The sequence below is a fragment of the Geotrypetes seraphini genome, chromosome 5 (assembly GCF_902459505.1).
Source record: "Geotrypetes seraphini chromosome 5, aGeoSer1.1, whole genome shotgun sequence".
Taxonomy (NCBI): domain Eukaryota; kingdom Metazoa; phylum Chordata; class Amphibia; order Gymnophiona; family Dermophiidae; genus Geotrypetes; species Geotrypetes seraphini.
Window position 1 is genome coordinate 53,610,561 of NC_047088.1, and position 25,550 is coordinate 53,636,110.

At 41.4% G+C, this 25,550-nt stretch overlaps 2 protein-coding genes across 2 annotated transcripts in view; one reads left to right on the top strand and one right to left on the bottom strand.

The window, feature by feature from the left end:
• Positions 1-2,519: 2,519 nt before the first annotated feature.
• LOC117360298 (connector enhancer of kinase suppressor of ras 2-like) overlaps positions 2,520-25,550 on the top strand; it is a 719,694-nt gene continuing 696,663 nt past the window's right edge. Inside the window, exon 1 of the mRNA XM_033943988.1 lies at positions 2,520-2,583. Within this exon, the coding sequence (XP_033799879.1) occupies positions 2,520-2,583 (64 nt within the window). The remainder of the gene's footprint in view (positions 2,584-25,550) is intronic.
• LOC117361651 (peptidyl-prolyl cis-trans isomerase FKBP2-like) lies at positions 23,978-24,300 on the bottom strand. The gene is given in 2 exon segments (XM_033947283.1): positions 23,978-24,180; positions 24,183-24,300. Coding segments are annotated over 2 exon segments (258 nt in total). The 3' UTR covers positions 23,978-24,040.

Sequence of the window (25,550 nt, forward strand, 5' to 3'; positions counted from 1 at the left end):
TAATCCATGAATTAATGCATACAATTAAACTGCACTAATATTTCCCCTGGTTTCCTTTTCAAAAATTGCCTACAAAGTCAACTAGCTAATAAGGATGTGCAAAGTGAAAATAGTTGTTTCTCGAATTCCAGTTTGCACTTTCATTTTTTTTTTTTTTTTAGTAATTTCATAGTTTGTGTGAACAAAAATATTGTAACACCCAATAGAACTGTTTAATTTGCAGAATCAACAGTTTACATGTTGATTCCATAGGCTGATGTGCCTTATCTCAGTGATGGCTGAGTGCCCACTGACTCTGCAAATCCATCCAGGTGATTTCACTAAACTGTATTTCCTTATCCCTGGGAATGTCTCGTTTTCATCTAGTTAAAAAAATACATATGCTGTGGAAGGTAGGATGTGTAGTTAGATGAAAGCATAAAAATAGCTCCAAAAAGTTCAAACCTAAGTCTGTAAATAAAATTGCACCCGGTGGCCACATTCGCCAAAATGGCTGCACTAGGGTTAATGCCAATGCACAATTGGCAGAAATCTCTTTAAAAGATAAGCAGCTGTTCTTCGCCCAAATGCCAACAAGAGCAGCGCTGGACTCGCACACCTCCCTAACTTCCCCTCTGACCAAGAACTTTAAGCGCTATCAGGGCATGCTGAAAAGTTCTCAGCCCAACTAATGACATAGCTATGGTTCAATCAATGATCTCAAACAATGTAAAAAAAAAAAAAACCCAAAAAACAGAATTTCGTTTCTGCAAATTGGCACTAAACAAAATACTCTTTTCAGTTACAATGACAAAATAATGCTCAACATTTAGGAAGTTGGTTGATTGGGCTGAGAACTTTGCAGCACCCCCTTGTATTATCTATTTCAACATTCCTTTAGCTTGAGAAGCAGTGGGAACTAGAGAGTTGCGCGGGGACAGAAATCCCACCCATCCCCGCCCATCACCGCCAGGATCCTCTTCGTCCCCACCTGTCCCTGTCAGGATCCTCTCCATCCCTACCCGTCCCCGCCAGGATCCTCTCCATCCCCACCCGTCCCCGCCAGGATCCTCTCCGTCCCCACCCGTCCCCGCCAGGATCCTCTCCGTCCCCACCAGGATCCTCTCCATCCCCACCCATCCCCGCCAGGATCCTCTCCGTCCCCACCCGTCCCCGCCAGGATCCTCTCCATCCCCACCCATCCCCGCAAGGAATTACCTCCATCCCCGCCCATCCCCATAAAAAGCAGCAATTACTTCTGACAGGATCATCAATTCCAGTTTCTTTTGTGTTTGTGCTGCTGTTTTCCATGTAGAATCTCTTTGGTGGAACCCTTTTTTTGCTTTCTGTTCAGGTAATTAACTTATAAACCCCTCTCTTTTACTAAGGCTGATGTGTCCATTATATTATATGGACGAACCCTGCTTCCAAAGCCTTCCATCCCTGTGGGAATCCCGTTGGCTAGAGGGGGGGGGGTCCCCGTGGGAGTCCCGTGGGTTAGGGGGGATCCCGCAGGATTCCCGCGATCCCCGTTCCCTTCCAGACATCTAGTGGGAACTAGAGCCTCTGTTTTACCAACACCATGTATTTTTAGAACTCAGCAAGAGAAACAAGTTTTGCTTCGGGCTTGTAATATAGAAATGCAGATCAGAAGAGTTCCTTTCCCAAACTCTCCTTTGAGTATTTTCTGTGGTGGCGCCCCCTGGGTGACGGATGCACCTACAACGGAGATTGTAGACGTGCTTTCTTTACACGGCACACTCCAGTTTCATTTCACTTGTGCAAGCTCAGCTTCTCCGCTTTTATTGTCAGTGTCCTGCATTTAAAAGGAACTGGGAGAGGAACTGGACATAAAAAATGCAATACTTACTTCTCCCAGGCGAAGGGTAGATCTCATGTAGAATTAATTAGAACTACCAGCCGAAATTCTACCAACATTTAAAATTTGTTTTAGATTCCCCCCTCCCCCCCCCCCCATATTAGTACTAGGATAAATGTGTTATTTTTTTTTTTCTAACGTGAAACGATATAATGACATTGTTATCCCATTTTCTAACATGAGATTATGTTTCCAGTGCCCTAGTATAAAACCACAGCAATTTGTTCATTACAGCAGTCATATTTTCTCTGACGGGAGATCCCACATCTGATTAGGAGTAGACAGGGCTGTGCTTTTCTTGGCACGAGCTGGGGATTGTGCCCTGTTGGCTAGAATTTTATACTGCTGTTAGTGTAATCAGACCATCATTGGCTACAGCCTTGTTGTAAGTGAGTGTATATACATATTGCACCATTTCCTGATTCAGTGAGCTTCAGTGTGTTGCAGGCTGAGTGCAGTGGGGGAGGTGCTAGAGCTGATCTAGCGGTGTAATTTTATACATTACTGAATCAGTGCAGGAGGAAACCTGAGGGGACAAAGCATCATCTCATCTTTGGACTGCACCGTAAGAGCCTTACAGCTCTCTCGCCCCAGCCATGGTTTGAGAAATTTATTTTCCCTTCTTCTGTGATCTCAGTGTGATTAATAAAGTGATCTAATGATGGCTCTTGTTATGGAACCTATTAGCAAATGGATGCCCAAGCAAGCTGTAGACTGGATGAAAGGTACGATCACTGTAATAATATCTTTCATTGCGATTTAGCTGTTTGCACTTGGAAATGTGATGCTCTATAGGTTTTAAAGATCTACCGTGTCTGTTGTATCATATAGTACTTCTCTAAAATATGAATGCACACAGCTTGGTACGGTGAAAACTGAGCAACATCATGTTGGATTCGGTGCTGACGAACTAGTACTGATATAATGCAGTTGTGGGCACATATAGGCAGAACTATAGAGTAGTTCAGTAAGACTCCTTCTGCCTTTTTCTAAGGAGGACGCTAGGTTTGCTTTATCGTGCCCAGGATGCATCTGTATCCTGAAATCAAGTGATGTGATGCAGTGGTTAGGCATGCATGCAATACTTGGGCATAGTTTCAGAGTGAGTGTTACAGCAGGTGTTTGGATTATGGGACTGAATGAAGGTAATGGTAGGTTGATGTGGCGGTGAACCTCTCTGCATTGTCTTGGCGAGTAGGTGCCTCTCTCTGTATTGGGTGTGCATACGTTCTCTAACAAGCTGAAGTACCTTGGACAGCGCCGGTTTTTTTTTTTCCCCATATATGGAGCACGTTATAACTCAGTAGGAATTCGTGTTTCTGCACAGATCAATGTTGAAAGGCTTTCTCTCATCCTCTGCTGTGTTAAATAAGGTCCGGATGAAAGGAGGCTACCTCTTATTTGTTACATACAGTATCTTCAATAAAATATTCCAACACATTGCTGAATTTATAACACTACTACCAAACATCTCCAAATGAACACTTATTTTTTGCAATTTACCCATTTCTGCAACAGTATGTTCAGGAGCATAGAGACAGTTTATGAATACGTGCACTACTTGCATATTACTGGAGAGGGACTGGTGCCACACTAGATGGTTGCATTAAATAATTGACTTTCCATAAAGTACGGGTTAAAAAAGTATGCACATTCTTTCCAGTGCAATCCCTTCAGATGTCGTCACGACTCGAAGATTGATTTGGTTTCCATTAGCGTTTAAAATACTTGTAGAGTTTAATAACTAGGGACTGGCTATGGTAAAACCTTATTCTTGATAACATTTAAAATGGGATATAGGCTGCTTGCCTTAATGAGATCAGTTATTAGGCAAATGTTTGGAGATGAGCTTTCTGTCAGTTCTGATAAAGGGATGGTTCTCATTAGGCCAAACAGGTCCTCCAAGAGAACATTTGAATTTGCTAGATATGATAGATATCTACACCCTGGAGCACTGTTTGAAATAAACCACAGAATAGCCCCTTACAGGAAAGGTTCAATATGACAGAAGCATATTTAATTATTTCATTGGGAGTTTGTGTGAGATGGGATTTGTATGTAAATGTATAGGTAGAAGTAATGCTTACTACAATTGATGAGACAATGCAAATTTAAAAAGAATTGTACTTGATTCATTTCAAAACATTCTTAGGAACCAATGTGAACAACCTGCACTACTGCCAGAAATCCTACCATGAGTGATTATTACTTTTTTGTGTTATTATTGGCAATTTCTTAGTGTTGTTCCTCAAATGCTCCATGTGTACCTGTACAGACAAATGTAATGTTTAGGATTTGGTAGGGCAAAATCTGATCTATGTAGTATTATAGTACCTGATTGTTTGCAATTAAATAAAGATATTAGCAATGTTTTAATTATTTTTGCACAGGATATTTTACTTGGTTATACATCAGGGCTGAACCATCATAATAAAGCTTACTTTAGCAGTACAGAAAGGCATGTTTGCCTCATACGTGAACTTGTGCATTGCTGTAGATTTGCATCTAATTGACAAACATAAATGATGCTTGCTCTACACAGGAAGCCACGTGAAGCACTCTAAAGAAAGTGCTACTATGATTTTCAGGCCATTTGTTTTGGTTCTATCAGTGTCTCTTTGATATCATCAACTTCTTTGAAAATTGCTGAGTAGGTAAAACTATTCTCATCTGGAAGGTCAGACATGCTCTGATGCATTACTGCATCCAGAGTTGGCTTTTCCATTGGGTGAACTAGGTGATTGCCTATTGCAGCATCTTTTGGAGGTGGCCAAGGAGCAGCTGCATTCAAAGCAAAACAATTGGTTCTGACAACCATAGAAACACAAAAAACCACCAGCATTGTCTTTTACACATGCACAGGGAGGGCTGGGCAGTTTTGAAATAACCCTTTTACCTGGATAAATGGTTTTAGGAAAATGTCCTCATTATGTAAATATATGCAAAACAAAGTGTGATGTCCATTTTGTTCAGGATTATTCTGGGAATGGTGAGGTTGGAGTAATCAGAATTGTGTTTAATTATCAAATTCTCAGGGAGGAGGGGTGGAAGAAAGGCTAGAGACTTAATAGTTAATTGGTGATCAAAGCTGACAGTTTGAATAGGGTATTTAGTACCTTGTACCAACCCAGACTCCTCTCCATTTTCAGAGTAGTACTGCCTTTTTTTTTTTTTAAACACTGCTTCTTCTTCAGAGTTAGATCTTCACTTTATCCTATTCACTTCACAACCAGTCAGGTTTTTAGGATAGCCACAATAAATAAGCATGAGTATTTGCATGCATATCTGTTGTACATTTGTTGACTGACTGCGAGGTCTATAAGTCATATCTGAAAATCATTATTCTATCCCATTCCCAAGGAGTCCCAGTCATCAGGGAACACTGTCTTCAAAAGGAGCTGCAATCTGAGGTTATAAGAACAGCCATAGTGGGTCAGACTAAACGTCCAATGTCCATCCAATCTAATATCCTGTTTCCAACAGTGGCCCATCCAGGTCACAAGAACCTGACAGAAACCTAAGTAATAGCAACATTCCATGCTATCAATCCCAGGGCAAACAGTGGCTTCCCCCATGTCTGTCTCAATAGCAGATGATGGGTTCATAGACAAAACCGCGGAAGACAAAGGCGCGCGCCGACAACTGAGCGCAAGACGGAGGCGCGCGCCGAAGAAAATGACAGTTTTTAGGGGCTCCGACGGGGGGTTTTGTTGGGGAGCCCCCCACTTTACTTAATATAGATCGCGACGGCATTGTGGGTAGTTTGGGGGGTTGTAACCCCCCTCATTATACTGTAAACTTAACTTTTTCCCTGTTTTTAGGGAAAAAGTGAAGTTTTCAGTAAAATGTGGGGGGTTACAACCCCCCAAACCCCCCACATAGCCCCCACAACGCGGCGCGATCTGTATAAAGTAAAGTGGGGGGTTCCCCCACACACACACCCCCGTCGGAGCCCCTAAAAACAGTTATTTTCTTCGGTGCACGCCTCCGCGCTGCGCTCGGTTGTCGGCGCGCGCCTTTGTCTTCCGCGGTTTTGACCTGACACCCAGATGATGGACTTTTCCCTCCAGGAACTTGTCCAAACCTTTTTTAAACTCTCTTTGCTTCTCTCTCCTTATACACCTCCTCAGATAAGTCACTTAGCATTACCATTCTCCTCCACTGCCAATTCCAGACTTCACTCCTTTCATCTAGCTGCCCTCTATGCCTGGAATAAATGACCCGAGTTTGTCTGTCAAGCCCCTTCCCTTTAAAAGCAGACTAAAAAACCACCTTTTGATATAGCTTTCAATCCTTAACCCTATAGCTCCGCCCTCCAACCTAACCAGCAGAGTAACCATTCCCCTTAACTGTATCCATGACATCCTGTTTGTCTTTGGGAAGCAAAGCTGAGATTGTGATGTCATAATGCCTCCTTCCACCAATAAGAGACAACCTCATCAGTGATGTCCTGTACTCCCCTCTGCCCTCCAACCCAGCCAGCTGATTAACTGTTTTCCATAACTGTATCTTTGACATCCTGTTTTTCTTCTTGCCTGTTTAGATTGTAAGCTCTTTTGAGCAGGGACTGTTTTCTTACTCTTTGTGACTCTGTGCAGCGCTACAAGAATCTGGTAGCGCTATAGAAATAATTAATAGTAGTAGTAGTAGTAGTGGTAGTAATTAGAATCAGTTACATGCATAAATTTAGGCATTGGATCCTAGCCTAAATTTTTCACATGAGTTAAAGGGGATACAGAAATAGATGAGGAATGGGTAGATCAGGGGCATTCCTATAAATTACACACATAGGGCATCTCATGCAAATCCATGGTAGCAAGTCCCAGCATAACAAATGCAATGTAGCCAATAGGAATTGAAGGGACTGGTGTTGCATTTACCAAGTTGGGATCGCTACCGCAACTTAGTAAAAGGGGCCCATAATTACAGAATTCAAGCCTCCGTGCCTAAATTTAAGAACGGGCATTTGCACCAAGTTTTTTGTTGGTGGAAATGGCCATGCTTAAATTTATCTGCGCCCCCGCCCCTCCATTTTACAAAGCTGCACGACAAGGGCCCAAAGCCCTTTAAATCTCTATGGGCTTCGGGGCAGTTACCACAGTGGCAGTCACTAGCATGACTTTGTAAAAAAAAAAAAAAAAAAAAAAAAAAAAGGGGGGTATATACCAAAAAAGTAGGGATTAACCAGTAAAAAATTCACCAAGAGAAAAACATGAAATCAGTGGAATCTAATCACAAATAACTTAGAACAGTGTTTCTTAACTCGGTCCTGGAGTACCCCCTTGCCAGTCAGGTTTTTAGGAAATCCACAATGAATATGTATAAACTTGATTTGTATACACCGCTTCCATTATATGCAAATTTCTTTCCTGCATATTCATTGTGGATATCCTGAAAACCTGACTTTCAAGGGGATACTCCAGGACCGAGTTGAGAAACACTGACTTAGAATGTGCAAAAATATGGAGGAAAAAGCCTCAGACGTTCTCTCTTCTATAACTTAAGCTCTTGGCACAAATATACTGTAGGAATGGTTTCTTTCATCGGCAAAAACCTCCATCGCTTATTATTTTCAACACTCATGTCCTTCAAAACATCGTGCAAAATGACTTATAACCAAAAGCAATATTAACTCAGCTGTGCAAGCAAATACTTATCTTATTTAGTCCCAACAGGACCTGCTGCACAGTAACTTCGTCAAGGGGCTTCTAAGTGTTGCCTCTGACATTAGTCTGCAGCCATTTTTATCATGCTGTGATTTATGTGCCTAAGGTTAGTCACATTTCCCAGGCATAAGCACTATTCTATAACCTAACTTTAAGTGCAGTTTATAGAATAGTGCTTTTTTGGCACTGATTTTTTTAAGTACCATATGAAAGTGTTGCATTAGCATATACAAATCTTCATTCAGAGGCAAATTAAGTTTAAATCAGCTTGCATAGTATAGGCTGACTCTACAGATAATCTGATTTTTGCTTTTTTCTCATTTGCATTATTCTTCCACCAGATTATGTGGTACTTTATTACTATATTTTCCACAAATTAGAGGAGTATGGTATAAACAAACGACAGCTTAATTCTTCTTTTACTTACGCTGCCATTACAATTTGAAATAATCTACCTGTTTACATTAGAATGGATATCAGATACTTAAGGTTTCATAAAAATTTGAAAACTTTTTTTTATGACTTGCAATATTCATGTTATGATATTTTAATTATTGATTGTTTTTGTATTTTCCTGTAGATTTTACGACCTCTTTGAATGTAAATTGCCTTGAACCTTTTTAGTATAGTATGATTAATAAGTTGTGTATTAGATAAGATTAGGGGTCCTTTAACTAAGGCGTGCTAACCAATTTAGCATTCGCTAACTGATTTAGCACATGCTAAAAAATTGCACGCACTAAGGCCCCGATTCTATAAATGGCGTCTAAGTCATGCCTAAAGTTAGGCGTGCTGTAGGCGCCCAATCTAAGTAGTCAATGAACCAATTAAGGGTCTTAATAAGTGATAATTGGTAGTTAGGCGTCCAAAGGACATAGATGCTACTTTGTAGATGCAGCCACAATTTTATGGATGTTCATGTTTAAAACTCATGCTTAACTTAATAGGCGTGGTTTGGGCAATGACTCAATTTGGGTGTCCTTTGATTCATTTACATAACACTGAGTGACCTAGGGCATCCATATGATACCTATATTATAGGTGAATGAAAACCAGGTCTACTTTTGAGCTTAGTTTGGACTTCAAATAGATCTGAGTTCTGTGGATGGAACGTAGGCACTCTTTGGACGTTCTTCTGGAACATAGGCACCCTTTGGATGTCCTTAATGCGATCTACTAAATAGCTTTCTGGATTTTTATTTTTGCTTTATTAAACTCAAAATACATTTAATAAGACACCACATAAACAGGGCACATGAATGCAAAAATATTTCATGCAAAATCTATTTTTCTGGGCAAACAGCAATGCTATTTGCTAATTAGGAAAAGATCCATTAAGTGAAGCACAGCACATGAAAAAAAACAGCTTGTTTCTTGCTAAAAAGCTACACTTTTTTTTATCACTAAAGATTGCTCCAATGAGGTCATTCTTAAAATAGGTGGATTCATCAAATAAAGCACATGACAAAAATATATAGATTGCATACATAACTTCATTTGCAAAAGCTTAAAACAGAGAAAAGAAAACCCAGATACAGGCCATAGCATGGCTTCTACTTCATTGCAAATGGAGGTTTGCAGCTATATAATGGTGACCTCATTGTGAGATCATCAATGTTTCATGGCTCCACATCATTCTCTTAGTTGGGCTGAGAACTTTTGAGTGGCCCTGCATATGTGAAGGGGCATAATAAAAAGAAATGTCTAAGTCCGTTTTGGCCTAACTCACAAGTCATCCAAAGTCGGACACGGGAAAAGGTCTATTTTCAAAAAATACGTCCAACATATTTTTTTTTCCAAAAATAGTCCAACTGTACATCCAGCCTTCTGATCGTCCAGACCGCTAAGTCGTCCATCTTTATACCCCATTTTGATCCAAAAATTCATCCAAGTCAAAAACGCCTAGAAAAAGATCTTTTGGACGTGGGAGGGGCCAGAAAAGTAAGGGACTGAACACCCAGATATGGCAACAGTGTAGTGGGGTACCTTACAGGGCACTGCTGTGAACTTCACAAAAAGGGTGCCACATAAACATCTCACAACAGCTCCCTTATAGGTCATAGTGAGCCCCCCCAAACACCCCCCAGAATCTACTAGACCCACCCATCTACCATCCCAATAGCCCTTATGGCTGCAGGAGCCACTTATATGGCCGTACAAAAGAGTTTGGGGTTTTTTTTGGGGGGTGCACATGTTTCTCCATGAATGCAGTGATTAGAGTAGCTTATGGGCCTGGGTCCTCCTCTCCATGGTTCACTAACCTACCCAAGACCACTTAAGCCACCTCTGTGCAGCTCTACTAGGCTTTCCTAAGCCAGGCTGCCAGGTGCTGATGTTCTGGAGGCAGATATGTAAAGCTGGTATTATGTTTTTTATGGGGGTGGGCAGTGATCACTGGGGCTGTGTGTGGGGGGCTGTACTTTGTGTCTGCAGTGCTTATCTAGTCACTTTGGACACCTTTTGTGGACTTAGACCTGGTTTTAGATGGCCTAAGTCACAACGTCCAAGTTCCATCTAGGTAATGTTGTACGACTAGGTCTAGGACAGCCCATGTCCCACCCAAATCCCACCCTCACCACTCCTCCTAAAACGCCCCTTTTAGCTCTGGTCGTTCAGCAGCACTGTCATTTTTAAATACGTCTAAAACCCTGTTCGATTATCGGCACTTGGACGTTTTTTGTTACTGATCGTCCAAGTGCCGATTTAGGCGGGTTTTTAGACGTTTTTCTGTTTTGATTATGAGCCCCATTGAATTTAGCCCTCAGTGTTTATTTGTTACCAAATGAGTTTGAAAAAGTGTTTCAAACTAGTTGTAAACCAGGTCTCATAGAATGTATTTATTACTGGTTTGAAATGTATTGAGAATATATTGAGTACATTACATTACATTACATTAGTGACTTCTATTCCACCTGTACCTTGCAGTTCTAAGCGGATTACAGTGTAAGATAGCTGGACATTTCCAGGAAGTTACAAATAACAGTATAAGGTAGCTGGACATTTCCAGGAAGTTACAATTTACAGTATACGAAAGCTGGACATTGCCAAGAAGTTGCCATTTAGGGGATGATTACATAGTAGATGCAGGGGACGCTTATATAGTGGTTGCAAGGGAATTACAGAATAAGGGTGTTGAATAGAAGGGGAGGGGGACATTTAGGATCACTAGGAGGGAAGAAGAGGTTTAGGATTGGTTTCGTGATAGGGTCAGAGGGGGGATACAAGTAGAAGGGGGAGGTTAGCTGGTAGTTTGTGTGGAAGGCAGAGGAAGCGAGGGGGAGGAATAAGAAGGTAGTATAGTGTGTAGCCTGGTTTACAATAGTGGATCAATACCTACAGCATTATGCAAGTATCAATAAACACAAGTAGTCCTTAATCCATCTTGAATAACCAAAGAAACTATAAAGTACACAGATTTTGTAAGACTGTTCACTTGAGGTTCTGGATTAGGCTGCATGTGTACATCATTCAAAGAAATAATATCTGTATTACCTAAGCTTATAATTTAACAGTCAATTCATAAACAGTAGGAAATGTTTTTAGCTTCGCTACCTGGGTGATCAACAGTAATATACATTCTACAATTATGCTGTAACCATTTGAGTCTTTTATTTATTTGGCATACCACAGTTTCATTAATTGTATCTTTTCCTTTCAGTGTAAACAGTGAAAATCCCCACAGTGCTTGCAAATGCTTTTAAAAATATGGGCCCTGATATTAAAGGAAAAAATTGAGCCCCTAAATTTATGCTCTAATATCCTTATCTTCAGCTAACCTTAGGAGTATAAATTTTCACCTGAAAATTCATCTTAATTTAGGAGCTTAAAAGTTATGAAGGGCAAAATAAAAAAAAACGTCTAAGTCCCCTTTTGGCCTAAGGTCTTAAACGTTGAAAGTAGAAGCAGGGAAAATGTCCATTCTCAAAAAAACGTCCAAAAGGAGGTTTTTTTAAAATAATGGCCTGCCTCTACGTTCAGCTGTTTAAATGCCCAGACCACCACTACGTCTAAACTTATACCATATAATCAACCTAAAAAAAGTCTAAGCCCCAAACGTCCAAAACAAGGGCTTTTAGGCGAAGGAGGAGCCAGTCCTTCGCCTAAAAGCTGGATTCTGTAACCGGTGTCTGTCAAAAACAACACCGGTTACAGACCCCCCCCCCCCCCCATGACATCGGGGCAAGAGGGAGCCCAAGCCCTCCTGCCCCGGCCACCCCCGAACTCCCTGACAGGATTGGGGCAGAAGGGAGCCCAAGCCCTCCTGCCTTCGACGCAACCCTGATCACCCCCCCCCACCGACCTGCGACCCCCCCGCTGACCCCTCGACTCCCCCTCCCCGTACTTTCAATAATATTGGTCGGACGGACGGGTGCCAAGCCCGTCTGTCCGACAGGCCAGCCATCCATTGAATGGCTGGCCTTAGGACCTGATTGGCCCAGGCGGCTCAAATCCCACACACTGGGGCCCCTTTTAGCATTTCCTATGTTTCCCATTAATGACCATGTGCTAATTTCTCAATTAGTGTGTGGCCATTAACATGGCAGCCCTTATGAACACCTATTTACTAGGCAGCATGGGCTCCCACACTAACCACATGCTAAACAGTTAGCATGTGGTGATGAACCAGCGTAACCAATTAGCGCTGGGCATACTTACTCTCCACCCCTCTAACATGCGTCAAACGCATTGTATGGGTAGCGTGCACTGAACACAAAACCACAAAACTATCACAGGACACCTGAGTGTGCCTCATTGTGGTGGATTTTAACATACAGTAAGCATACATTAAGACATTTAGGGCTCCTTTTAGTAAGCTGTGCTAGCGGGTTTAGTGCACGCTTAGAGAGTGCTACACACTAACACCTCCATAGAGCTGGTATTAGTATTATTTGTGTAGCACGGGGTTAGTGCACGCTAATCCATAGCACATGCTAAAAACACTAGTGCAGCTTAGTAGAAGGAGCCCTTAGGGACCCTTTTACTCATCTGCAGTAAGCTCTATTTAAACATATAGATTTATTCAATAGAAAGTTGTATGTGTTAAGCTAAATTAAAAATTCAAATGGTTAATAATCCATAACAAGGTTGTAACTGTAGTCAGCCAAATGCACCTGGTCTCTTAATGAAATGCTATTGTAATTACCTTTATTTGACAACAACTGTTTATAGCAATTAAAATGCTTGCATTACAAGGTTTGTGATAGGCAAAAAAAAAAAAAGTTCTAGGGGAAAAACAGGAGTTATCCTGTGGTACACTTTATAGTGGTGTGATTGGGACCTGTCCACAGCTTCTGCTGCTTGAAGGTCTGTACTCTGGATCTGACTGATTGGGTAACCTGTGAAATGAGATGGTGTGGCAAAATTAAACTTTAGATGGTGTAACTTTTCATGCATTACAAATAGGAGGTAAATTTCTAACCTGTAATTAGCAAATTTATTTATTTAAAAAAATTTCTATACTGTTTTTGCCCAAAACAGTTCACAAGGGGTTACATACATAAAATGTTAAAAGTCTATACAAAATAAAAATATACAGTACAGCATGAATTCAGTATAATCTCCTAAACTGAAGTCTTGCAAATAATTTATTGCAAATAAAGGAAGCCTTCAGCCTGAACTGAGTGCACATGTAGGACTGAACCCTCTGCTGGGGCAAGGGAGGGAGCTAGGTACCAGTAGGGTTCGAAGGGGTTATGAAATGATAGATTGGGTGAGCGTTGCTAGGTTGCATAGAAACATGATGGCAGATGAAGGCCAAATGGCCCATCCAGTCTGCCCATCCACAATAACCATTATCTCTCAATGAGAAATCCCATGTACCTATATCACACCTTCTTGAATTCAGACACAGTCTCTCCAAAACTTCTTCTGGGATACTATTCCATGCATCTACTACCCTTTCTGTAAAAAGGTATTTCCTTTGATTACTCCTGAGCCTATCACCTCTTTTCATCCTATGCCCTCTCATTCCAGAGCTTCCATTCAATTGAAAGAGACTTGACTCATGCACATTTACGCCACATAGGTATTTAAATGTCTCTAGCAATAACAATCTAATAGATAAATAACTGCAGCAAAAAATGTTGCAAAAATGTTATAAGCCAAGTGGTGGAAATATCCTTTGAAAAACCATTTAAGTACATCCACTTTACTTAAATGGATTATGTATTTAAATGTCTCTATCATATCTCCCCTATCCTGCCTTTCTTCTAAAGTATACATGTTGAGATCTTTAAGTCTGTCCCTATACACCTTATGATGAAGACCACACACCATTTTAGTAGCCTTCATCTGGATACATCTTTTTGAAGATGCGGTCTCCAGAATTGTCTTATACAGGGGCATCAATACCTCCTTTTCCCTACTGTGAATAGTGCTAGGAGCTTTGGTAACAGGAGAAATTTTGGGCAGCAGGACTAGAGGGAAGGCGTGGGTTGAAAGTGAGTGAGGAGTCTTCTTACTCTCCCCTCCCTTAATCAGCTGGTCATTGGTGGGTTTAGCATCATGGGGATAGGAGACGAGGTCTTAGATGATGAGGTCTGGGGTGCAACAGGTGGTAGTTGCAGCTGGTGGGGCTAGAGATTTGCCTTTATCTGGGATGTGGCCTAAAGTGGAAGGGGAAGCAGTAAGGCGGTGGTCTTCACTAATTTTTAAGCAAGGGCTGTTTGGGGGTCTAAAAAGGCTGAAGAAGAGCCGCAAATATCTTAGTACTTGGGCCATGATGCCAATAATAATTCTTAACATTCATTCCTACCAGAACACCTGGCCTTGGCCACACAATCCAGAACAAAGATGAGCCCTGTGCAAATACAGACCACAAACTAAAAGTACCAATATATACAAATGAACCACATGATGCCAGACTCTGCATGCAATTCATCAGAGAACTAGGAGAAATGCATTTCTTCCTAACAGTGCAAAATATAGACAGCAGATGTAAATTCTCAATACTGACATATTTCAGTCACTAAATTGAAAATAAAATCATTTTCTCTATCTTTGTTGTCTGGTGATTTTTATTTTTCTAATCATCTTTTTCCAGTTTCTGGCTACACTTCCTTCTATCTATGTTCTTAACTCCGTTTCTAGGGCCTTCTTATCCATTTTCTGTTTTTCTTTCCTTCACTTTCTGCTTTACATCCATCTTTGGAATTAACTTTTAACTTTCAATTTTTCTTCCATTTTTCTGCTTCCTTCTCAATCTGTCTACTTTTCCATGTCTTCCCCTCATCTCCATCCATGTGCACCATCTCCTCCCTCTCTCTCCTTCCTTTCCCATTTTCCCATGGTCTGGTATCCCTCCCCTCCTTCCCTTCCCTCTTCTTCCCTACTATAGTCTGACATCTCTCTCTCCTCCTTTCCTCCTCCCCCTATTGTAATCTGGCATCACTCTAAGGCATCTGAGCCAATCAGGGACTTCCTTACGAAGGAGCCTAAGGAAGTTCCTGATTGGTCATGAGAGGACCTTAGCAAGCTCTCAGCTGCTTGTAGAAATCTAAACAAAGCAGCACCATAACATACCTCCACCCCCAGGTTCAGCATCTATCATCCCTCCTCTCCAGTCAAGTCTCTCTTTCCCCCCTTCCCATGAATCCAGTACTGCTTCTTCACCTCTTCACTCCCCTGTGACCTTATAAAGTTTACCTCGATTGTCAGTTGCAGCAGCAGCAGGTTGACAGTCTGCCTTCAGCCAATCCTTGAGTTTTCCCTCTGCTGCATCCTGCCACCTCTTATAGAATATCCTGTGAGCAAGATGTGGCAGAGGAGCTGGCTGAAGGCTGCCTGCCATACTGCTGCTGCCGTCACTAGTGACTGACACAAACTTTACAGGACCACTGGGGTGTGAGAGAGGTGAGGCAGTAGTGCTGGACCTGTTGGGAGGGGAAGGGAGAGACCGAACCAGGGGCAGGGAGAAGAAAAGGCATAATCTGTGAGGTCAGAAGCTAGTCATTTTGGTGCCCTGGGCCACAGTCTCACCTGGCCCAGTGGTTAAGATGGTCCTGGCCCTGGTGCTGTGGGCAATATTTTGTGATGGCAAGAGATATTTTAGAACTCTGATTCCATCACGGTGTACCCAATTCCATATTTAATTTGAGCTTCAGTAGCTATTGCTGACTTATTTTTGACTCTTTACTTGTTCGGTAACACATAGTGAAAGCTGTTGCAGAAATAGGAAGTAATTGCTAAACAATGGGCATCCTAGAATATGCCATGGATACATGCTGTCTATGTAGCAGATCAAACCATTATGTACTAATTCCAAATGCAGAAAAGAATAAATGTACCTAGAGCAAGAAAGTGATTTGCTCCCAATTCTAAAACTAATTATATTTTTTTTCAGTTTTTCATTGTGGAGCCTCAAGGATGTGCTGGCTCAGCTCCTCACTTATTTGTGGACACCGATGTTCTTTTCTTCAAAGGAAAATGTATCCTAGGCTCAGTAAGGGGTGGGACATTGTATAAGTGGGCAGACCCATAACGACTGGATAATAATCCATTGACAAGCACCAGTGAGAGAAACCTATGTCCAGTTCTTAGCCCAACCAAGAAGGTGGATATGGTTCAATGAATGATCTGAAACAATGTCAAAACATAGTACTGTATTTCGCTTCTGCAAATCAGCATTTAACGAAATAAGAACACTCTTTTCAGCTACAGTGGCACAATAATGCTCAGAATTTAGGAAGTTGGTTGGTTGGGCTGAGAACTTTTCAGCACCCCCTCATAAATGTCATTTACTTTTCCCCTAATTTTATCATGCCTTCCAAAATAAGAATATGTTCTAAATGTTTGTGAAATCGAGTAGCTATTATTATTGTTATAAATAATAAAACAATCAGTATTATTAAGGAATTTCATTGATAAATCTATAAATATAAAGATATGAGAATGATTGATTGATATTTATGTGCCTTACTATCTTTCAGACAAGTGCAATCTTTCAGATCATTTTGTTTTAACTAGAACGGGTGATATTTAGCTGCAGGGAACGGAAGATGACCTGTACAACTGTGCCTGCTCAGAGCATAGTAAAAAAGAATCGCCATGACCATTCCTCCCAGAAAACCCATTTCAACATCTGCAGTAGCGGAGGGGAGGGGGGGGGGGGCTGAAAAGTTCTCAGCCTTACCAACCAATTTCCTAAATTCTGAGCGTTATTTTTCCTCTGTAGCTGAAAAGCGTGTATTTCGTTAAGTGCCAATTTGCAGAAATGAAATTCTATGTTTTGACTTTGTTTCAGATCATGGATTGAACCTTATTCAAGTCCTTCTCTTCTTGATTGGGCTGAGAACTTTTCAGCACCCCCTCATATGTTAATGTATTAGGTAGAGATTAGAGAATGACACGGGGACAGATCTGACCCGTCCCCGCAGGACTCAGGGGATGGGGAAAAATTTGTCCCCCTGTCATTCTCTAATAGAGATGGACCAGCTCTTTGGCAGTCCACATTCTTGTTTTGTGAAATTGCTGTCTTATATGTTGAGGTGTGTAAAATGAGGGTATAAAAATGAACTTTAAAATGCAAATTTTTATTTGGGTGATAATAGTGAAGCATAATAATGATTCCACAGGATGCTAGTTATTCAAAGCTAGTGTACACGGGTGTGCTCAAAAGTCTTCAGCCCAACCAAGAAGAGAATGACTTGAATATGGTTCAATCAATGATCTGAAACAAAGTCAAAACAGAGAATTTCATTCCTGCAAATTGGCACTTAGGGCTCCTTTTACGAAGGTGCGCTAGGGTTTTTAGCGCCCGCTACAATGCTGCGTGCGCTTTCCCGCGCTACACTGAAAATACTAACGCCAGCTCTATGGAGGCGTTGGCGTATAGCGCATGCTAAGCGCGCGCTAAAACCGCTAGCGCGCCTTCGTAAAAACAAATAAGATAACGCTCTTTTCTGTTACAGTAGCAAAATAACACACAGAATTTAGGAAGTTGGTTGGTTGGGTTGAAAACTTTTCAGTACCCCCTTATAGTATTCCAGGAATGAGTACTCACATAGAAGTGTGAGCTGTTGTCCAAAATAGGAGTGAATCTTAAACAATATTTCTTTGGTGCCAAGAAGGAATGCAGACATGAATAAAATAAAAAAAAAATAATTCAGTTGGTATGCTGATTCGCTGTATTGCATTGATGCTGTTCAAAATAATTATATGTTTAGCTAAAGGGTTTTCCTTAGCATATAATTCTCTGATTTCAAGCTGGCTCCTAGCAGAGAGAGAAGGAGAATGAGGAGGAGGAGGAGGAGAAGTGGAGTGAGGGTGCAGATGATGCTAGCAAGCTTGTTAATATTCACAGCATGCCCCAGGCTCTGGCAACCCCCTTTCAGCCTTTCCACTCTTCATTAAATCAGTTCGTGCTTCCTAGCAGTATCAGCAGAAGTGAATCTCCCCGCTACGTTAAGTGTGCTGAACCCTAACGAATATTACGGCAAGCTCCATATACAAGATGACGTGTTTGGAGATCGAGAGTCCTGGCCCTCTTCTCAGGGTGGAACTCAACTTGCTTTCTCTAAAACGTTAGGTCATTCATAACCAATTTTTGCATATCTTCATTGACGAGAGCAGTTAGCCATGGTAAACTCATATGCAGTAACAATGATGAGCTCACCATGGGGATTTAAAAATATTCCATTCACTTAAAATGTTTTTCAAAGAAACAAAAGTGTTTCTGAAGAATGGACTCAGACAATGGATAAAAAAAGATGAAAAGAAAATCTTAAAAAGGAAGTGAAACCAACAAAAAACAGAATCCAAGAAATACATAAGTAAGATGAGTCTGGATTTACTTTTGGAGGGGAAGTTTTTTTATGCCGGTGATTACAACTGGAGCAAAGAATGGCTCACCAGTATAGTGGATAGCACCTTTTCTGAGGCTTTCCCTACTTCTTTTATAAAGGTATGCCACTGAACACTGCGAGTAGGTGAGAAGGAAGCCAACATTAAGGCAGGATGGGACTGAGAAGGAAGTGGGGATAGTCTGAGAGAAAAAGTGTGTGGTTTGCACAGGTTAGGTAGGGAAGAGAGACTACTGAGGACTGGCTGGGAGAGGGAAAACATGGGTGGTATAGTACAGATGAGCCAAAGTGGACTGGAAAAGATATTCCCTCTAAAGATTGGCCAAGCGCATGAAAATTTTTGTTCATGTGAGCGACAATTTCTAAAAAAAATTTCGGGTGAGCAACAAGTTCTAAAAACCCAACAATTTTTTCAGATTTGCAAATATTTTTGTGAGCGACCGTGAGCCAGATACTATTTTGAGGCCCTCGGTATGTTTATCATAATTGCAAAAGTAAAATAAAACAGTTTCTTGATCATATGTCTCTTTAGCTATAAATGACATTATTATTATTAAGACTTAGCCAAAAGGAAAGATTTATAAACTATGAAGAGTTTTACCTCATGCAAAATTGTCATTTCTTTAATAAGACATTAACTATTTTTTCTGAGGCCCTCCAACTACCTACAAATCCAAAATGTGGCCCTGCAAAGGGTTTGAGTTTGAGACCACTGGCTTAGAGAGAACATAGACTAGGAGGCATAGCATGAGTGTGGTGTAGATGGGCTGGGCGTAAGATAGTAAACTGTGTTGATTGAGGTGGGTTGGGGAGGAAGATGCAGTGCTAACTCTAGCATTTTTTCTACCCACAAGTCCTCCCTCTGTGGCATCACCTGCTGTGCTCTTCATTTAAAGACTGCCTTGCCAGTTGTGTTCACAACCCACCTTGCTTTAATTTCCTTTATATGGACAGTAATTTGTACCAAATTGAGCACTCTCAATCTTTTTGAAAAGATGGCTCCTATGTGCTACATATGATGTACTTAGATTTTTGTAAAGCCTACGACACAGTTTTGAATAGATGACTAATAAATAAATGTCCTTTGTATGGACCCTAAAATGACTTACTAGGTTAGGATGTGGTTAGAGTGGAAGGTTTAGAGGGTATTGGTAAATGGAACTTACTCTGAGGAAAGGGAGGAGGGGAAGGGGATCAGGAGGGACAGCTGATCCAGTGGTGTGACTAGGTGGTTCAACAAGTTTCTGAACTGCTAAAAGTTAATGCACGGGTTTGCTCTATTAGTCCAGGCATGTAACAGGGTGACTGCATTAGTTCTCTGCCCTATGCAATAAATGGATGACAGATGAAGGCCATGCCCTCTACATTTACAGCACAGGCTTTGTACGTACCACACATTAATTCTTGCTGTTAACATCTGGTTAGTGCGCATCCTATACATCTTCATAAAAGAGACCCAATATTATTTGTACTTTTATTTATAAAATAATTTCCCTTAACTATCCTCCAGGTTTGATGCCCTTTGAGGCAATTTATAGAAAAAAAATCGAATCCCCCCCCTTCCTTGCAGAACGCATTCCTAAAATCCCTTATCTCCTCCCAAAAATGTTTCAAATACCACTGCTATTGTCATCTTATCTAAGTAGAAATAAGACTCTGGTGAGACCTCATTTAGAATATTGTGTACAATTCTGGAGACTGTGCCTTCTAAAAGATATAAAAAGGATAGAGTTGGTCCAGAGGAAAGCTCTAAAATGGTGCATGATCTTCATAGGCGTATGGGTAAAGACTTAAAGATCTCAATATATACTGTATACTTTGGAGGAAAGGCGGAAAAGGGGAGATATGATAGAGGCATTTAAACACCTACGTGGCATAAATGTGCATGAGTTGAGTCTCTTTCATTTGAAAGGAAGTTCTGGAATGAGAGGGCATAGGATAAAGTTGAGAGGTGATAAGCTCAGGAGTAATCTAAGGAAATACTTTTCTACAGAAAGGGTGGTAGATGCGTGGAACAGTCTCCCGGTAGAGGTCGTGGAGACAGAGACTGTGTCTGAATTCAAAGAAAACCTGGGATAGGCACATGGGACCTTTTAGAGAGGAAGAGATAATGGTTCCTGCGGATGGGCAGACTGGATGGGCCATTTGACCTTTATCTGCCTTGATGTTTCTGTTTCTATAAAATGTTCCTCTCATTTCAAAGAACTTGTTATCTCCAGTTCTCATAGCTGGCATCACTTCTTGTAACAATGCAAGGTCAATGGGAGCTCATCTTTCCCTGCTGCTGTAGATCAAAACATTGTCTTCAGCATTAGACTTGGCCACTAGCGTATTTTCTGTCTTGCAGTAGAGCCCTCCTATTTCAGCCAGCTTTTGGGTATCATCTGAGGGGACCTATGCAGGGGAGCTAGCACTTTCATTGCTAATTGGCAGATGCAGACAACCACATCTCAGGGCTAAGTAACATCTCAGGGGTAGGGGTGGGGGTGGGGATTGCTACTGTTCCATCAAGACTAACTCAGATTACAGCAGTGTGAGAAACAAGTTGGTCTATTAGTCCCCCTCCCCCCCCCCCACACACACACATACTGTCTCTCTATAACACATGTACATAAATGTTTCATTATATATTTGCATGATGTAGAATAGTGAATACACAGGTTGATTCAGACATAAAGTGATCCTGCAATAATTTCAGTAAACATAGTAACACAGTAAATGACAGCAGGTACTTAACAAAATAAGATAACACTCTTTTCAACCACAATGGCAAAATAACGCTCAGAAATTAGGAAGTTGTTTGGTTTGGCTGAAAACTTTTCAGCACCCCCTCATAGCTTATCTCTATGTCTGTTTTTGAGTTAAGAAATCCATTTAAATTATCATTTGAACAGAGACACTCTTTGCTTTTATTCCTCCCACTTGGCATAAAAGAATCAGTATGCTTACTGCACACTTTTTTTAAAAATTTAATCACTGCTTTTGTCAATTATCACCTCCACCAGGCATCCGCCACCCTTTCTGTTAATATATTTCCCAATGTTGATGTCAAATTTACTTGCAATTTCACATCAGTTTCCCCATCTTTGGGAGAGGTTTGTTTTTTCATTAATATCTTTCAAGTATTTATACATCTGTATCATATCTCCCTTGTCTCTCCTCTTATAGATTATACATATAGGTTCTTGTCGACTTACGATCGCAATTGGTTCCAACTGACAGGTCGCAAGTTGATCTGGACATAAATCGGCCTATGTTAATACAGTATGTGTATCCTACACAAAAATAAGGTTCCTCTTTTTATCAAAGTAACTTAGTATTGTGCAGGATTGGTGGAGTTAAATAAATAATTTATAAAACTAACTATACTAACTATTTTTTACTCCTCCCCGCATACCTTTTCCCTGGTGGTCCAGCGGTGTATCCTGCACTGAGCCTCTCCTGCCGATGCCAGTGGTCAGAAGCCAGCAGTGCACCCTGGCCGGCATGTGCAGGAGCAAGTTTTTGGAGCTCCTGCCTGGCCCTAAGCAGCTTTCTGAATGGCTGCCGCAAGAACCGCAAGTCCGTGAGAACTGGCAGCAGTGTTTCAGTGAGCGGAGCAGGGTGGGGTGGGAGTTCCAAAAACTTGAAAGCATCTTGAATTTTTCCTTTACCAGATGTTTGTTGAGATCGCGAAGATCCAGAATTGGTCTGAGATCTCCTGGTTTTTTGGGTACTAGAAAATAACGGGAGTAGAATCCCTGCCCCTTTTGATCTAGAGGAACTTCTTCTATAGCGTTTAGAAGGAGGAGGGATTGGACTTCCTGGATCAGGAGGGCAGATTGAGGACTGTTCAAAGCAGACTCTTTTGGCAGGCTTTGGGGCGGAAGAGTCTGAAAGTTGAGAGAGTAGCCGTGGCGGATGATGTTGAGGACCCATTGGTCCGAAGTGATAACTTCCCACCGGCTGAGGAACAGAGAGAGACGACCTCCTATAGGTTGAGGCAGGAGAGTAGATATAGGAGTACTGGCTATACTTTGGAGAATTAAGTCAAAAGGGCTGTGCCTTCTGCTGTGGAGGTGGCTTCACAGGCTGCTGTTGCTGCTGCTGTCTGGGAGGCTGACGTGCCAGCCCGGGTGCGCTGCTGGCTTCTGACCGCTGACATCGGCAGGAGGGGCTCAGTGCGGGATACACCGCTGGACCACCAGGGAAAAGGTACGCGGGGAGGGGTAAAAAATAGTATGGGCTAGAATGGGAGATGGGGGAAATGCATTGTAAAGTTGAACCGTCGTAAGTTGCATAGGTCGTAAGTCGACGAGGACCTGTATTTAGCTCTTCATGACTCTTCTCGTATGTCTTCTGACATGTGCCATTTTTGTTGTTTTCTTCTGAACCACTTCTGTATATAAAGTACTTGTATGTAATAAATGTAAACTGCTTTGATTGTGCCACAGAAAAGTTGAATATCAAATTCATGACTCTTTACCCTTCTGTGCAGTTTCCACTTCCATCTGTGTGTTACATCTCTATTGAGATATGGCCTCCAAACATCAACAGAAATACTCCAGTTGAGGCCTCACCAATGACCTGCACAGGGTTCATTAGCTTAGCATCTCTTTACTTCTGCTGGTTATGCTTCTTTATGTGCAACCTAGTTTCTTAATGGATTTTGCCATTGCTTTGTCATATCATTTTGCAACCTTGAGATCCTGAGATATCGCCATGAAGTCTCCTAGTCCATGAACATCAGTCTATCACCCTATATCGTATACAGCTCTATCAGATTTCCCCAAATTCATTGACTTAATCGGCAAGCATTGCCATTCATATTTTTGTAGAACACTTCTTATGTTGTCTGTGCTCCCTGGGGTGTTGGCTCTGTTGCAAATCTTTGTGTTATACAGAACAAGGCAAGCTTTCTAAGCTTTCAATAATTTATGTCACAAATATATTGAACAGAATTGGCCCCAGGATTAAGCAATGAGGCACACCTTTTACCTTTCTTTTCTCTAAGGAGTATTCCTTTTGCAACCCTGTCAGTCAATCAATTTCTGATCCAGTTCACTGTCTTGGGAGCCATCCCCAAGCTTCTCAATTTATTCATAAGCTTCCTATGAGGAACAGTATCAAAGGCTTTGCTGAAATCCTCTAAGTCAGGGGTGTCCAATGTCGGTCCTCGGCCGCAATCCAGTCGGGTTTTCAGGATTTCCCCAATGAATATGCATGAGATCTATTAGCATACAATGAAAGCAGTGCATGCAAATAGACCTCATGTATATTCATTGGGGAAATCCTGAAAATCCGACTGGACTGCGGCCCTCGAGAACCGACATTGGACACCCCTGCTCTAAGTAAACCACATCCAGTGCATGCCCTTGATCTAGTTTTCTGGTCATCCAATCATAGAAATTAATCACATCAAACTGAGGATAATTACATCTGAGTCTGATATCATTAGATAAAGGATGATCGTGAAATAATGAGGCTGATTCAGAGAAAGCCATATGGCTGATCCCAAGTCAGTTTTACTGTGCATTCATTTACAATTTTAGACCCTTTTTTTTTGTCTTTGCCTTTAATTTTTTTTTTTTTAATCATTTAAAAATAATTAAGCACAGGTCTTCATTTTAATGTAATTTTCAGTTCTCTATAATCCCCCCCCCCTTCCTGTGACAAATACAGGGTACTTCCATCCCCCTTCTCTTTTTAAAGGAAAAGCATGACCCTCCATTCACAGCCTACAGGTCAGATCGATGTTCAATCTTCATCAGTTCCATTTCAAAAATCAAAGTTGCTCCACCTGGAATTTTTGGCGGAGCTCCCCGGTCCCTGTAACCAAGCTCTGGAGGAATGACCAGTTTTCTCTTTTCACCCTCGGGAGACCTTGGTCCCAGCCCTTGATCACCTGCTCAGTTCCGTGAGTGAAAGTGAATAGCTGGTCACGAGACATAATGCTGTCAAATTTTGAGCCATCTTCCAGCTTGCCGGTATAGTGCATATACAGTATGATTTGATGGGGCAGTTATCCACATGTTTCTTCTTGCCCTCATTTCCGTGGCCCAGAGGATGAAGGAAAAAGTGGCCAGTGCTGGCCTCAATTTCATTGTGAGAATCTTCCCCCTCTCAGCACACTGTGTCCTGGTGCCCCCCCCCCCCCCACGAAAATATACAGTCTGCACCACCGCTGTAGTCACCTCCTCCTTTTCAGCCAACTTCTGCTTCCCTTTTCGGCCATCTTTTACTAAGCTGCGGTAGAAGTTTCTACCACTCTTTTACTAAGCTGCAGTAGAAGTTTCTACCATGGCCCAGGGTGCTAAATATTCTGACACTGCTCCGACGCTCATATGAATTCTATGATTGTTGAAGCAGCGTTGTAGCATTTAGTATCCAGGGCCGCAGTAGAAACCTCTTTCGTGGCTTAGTAAAAGTGAGGAGGGGTAGGAAATTGAGCAAATGTAACTAGAAAGTCAAGGAGCAATCATGTGCAAAGGATTCAGGCAGCTCATATTTTCCCCAAGACTGCTGTCACTTTACTACCTTTTAACTTGCCTGTTGGAAAAATTCTTGAAAATGCAATAAATGTTATGAAGGATATTTCTTGATGGTAACAGATTATAGTTCTGAATGAAACTGAGATTTTTGTTTTAGATGGCTCTTTTTTGTTTTTTACTGTAATTTAAGAGTCCCATTCTTCTTTATGACATAAATACAGTAGTACAATTGACAGTTTTCTGTTGTAAGCTACAGCAGCGCAGAGGGGGAAAAATTAGTAGCATGTCTGCTGCAACATTAACAAGCTTTACAAATTGCATGCTAAAAATAGAAAGCAGATCAGAGGTGACCTTATTTTTCTTTCTGTATAGCAAGATGCAATTTTATTTCCACAGTATATTTTATCAATCAGTGTACTCGGCTATAACTCCTTTGTTTTGCAAAGTAGATGCAGCGATTATATTCTGGAAGTCTAAAGGGTGATATGCATTTTGTCTGTGTCCCTTATTAACACATGCTAACGTACATAGGGCTTGAGTATCCATTATCCTAAAATATCTATTGCTGAGAGATAACTAGTACCTACTGGTGTGGGCCCTAATTATACCCAAGGTTGTATTTTTAATAACCTTGCAAAGAGCCCAGCCAACCTGTCATTAATTTATGGCATAATAATTTTCCTTATGATAGAAGATCCCAGGGTTGATTTGGGAACAAACGTGGCATGTTGATCCCCCGCATCAAATTAATCAATAT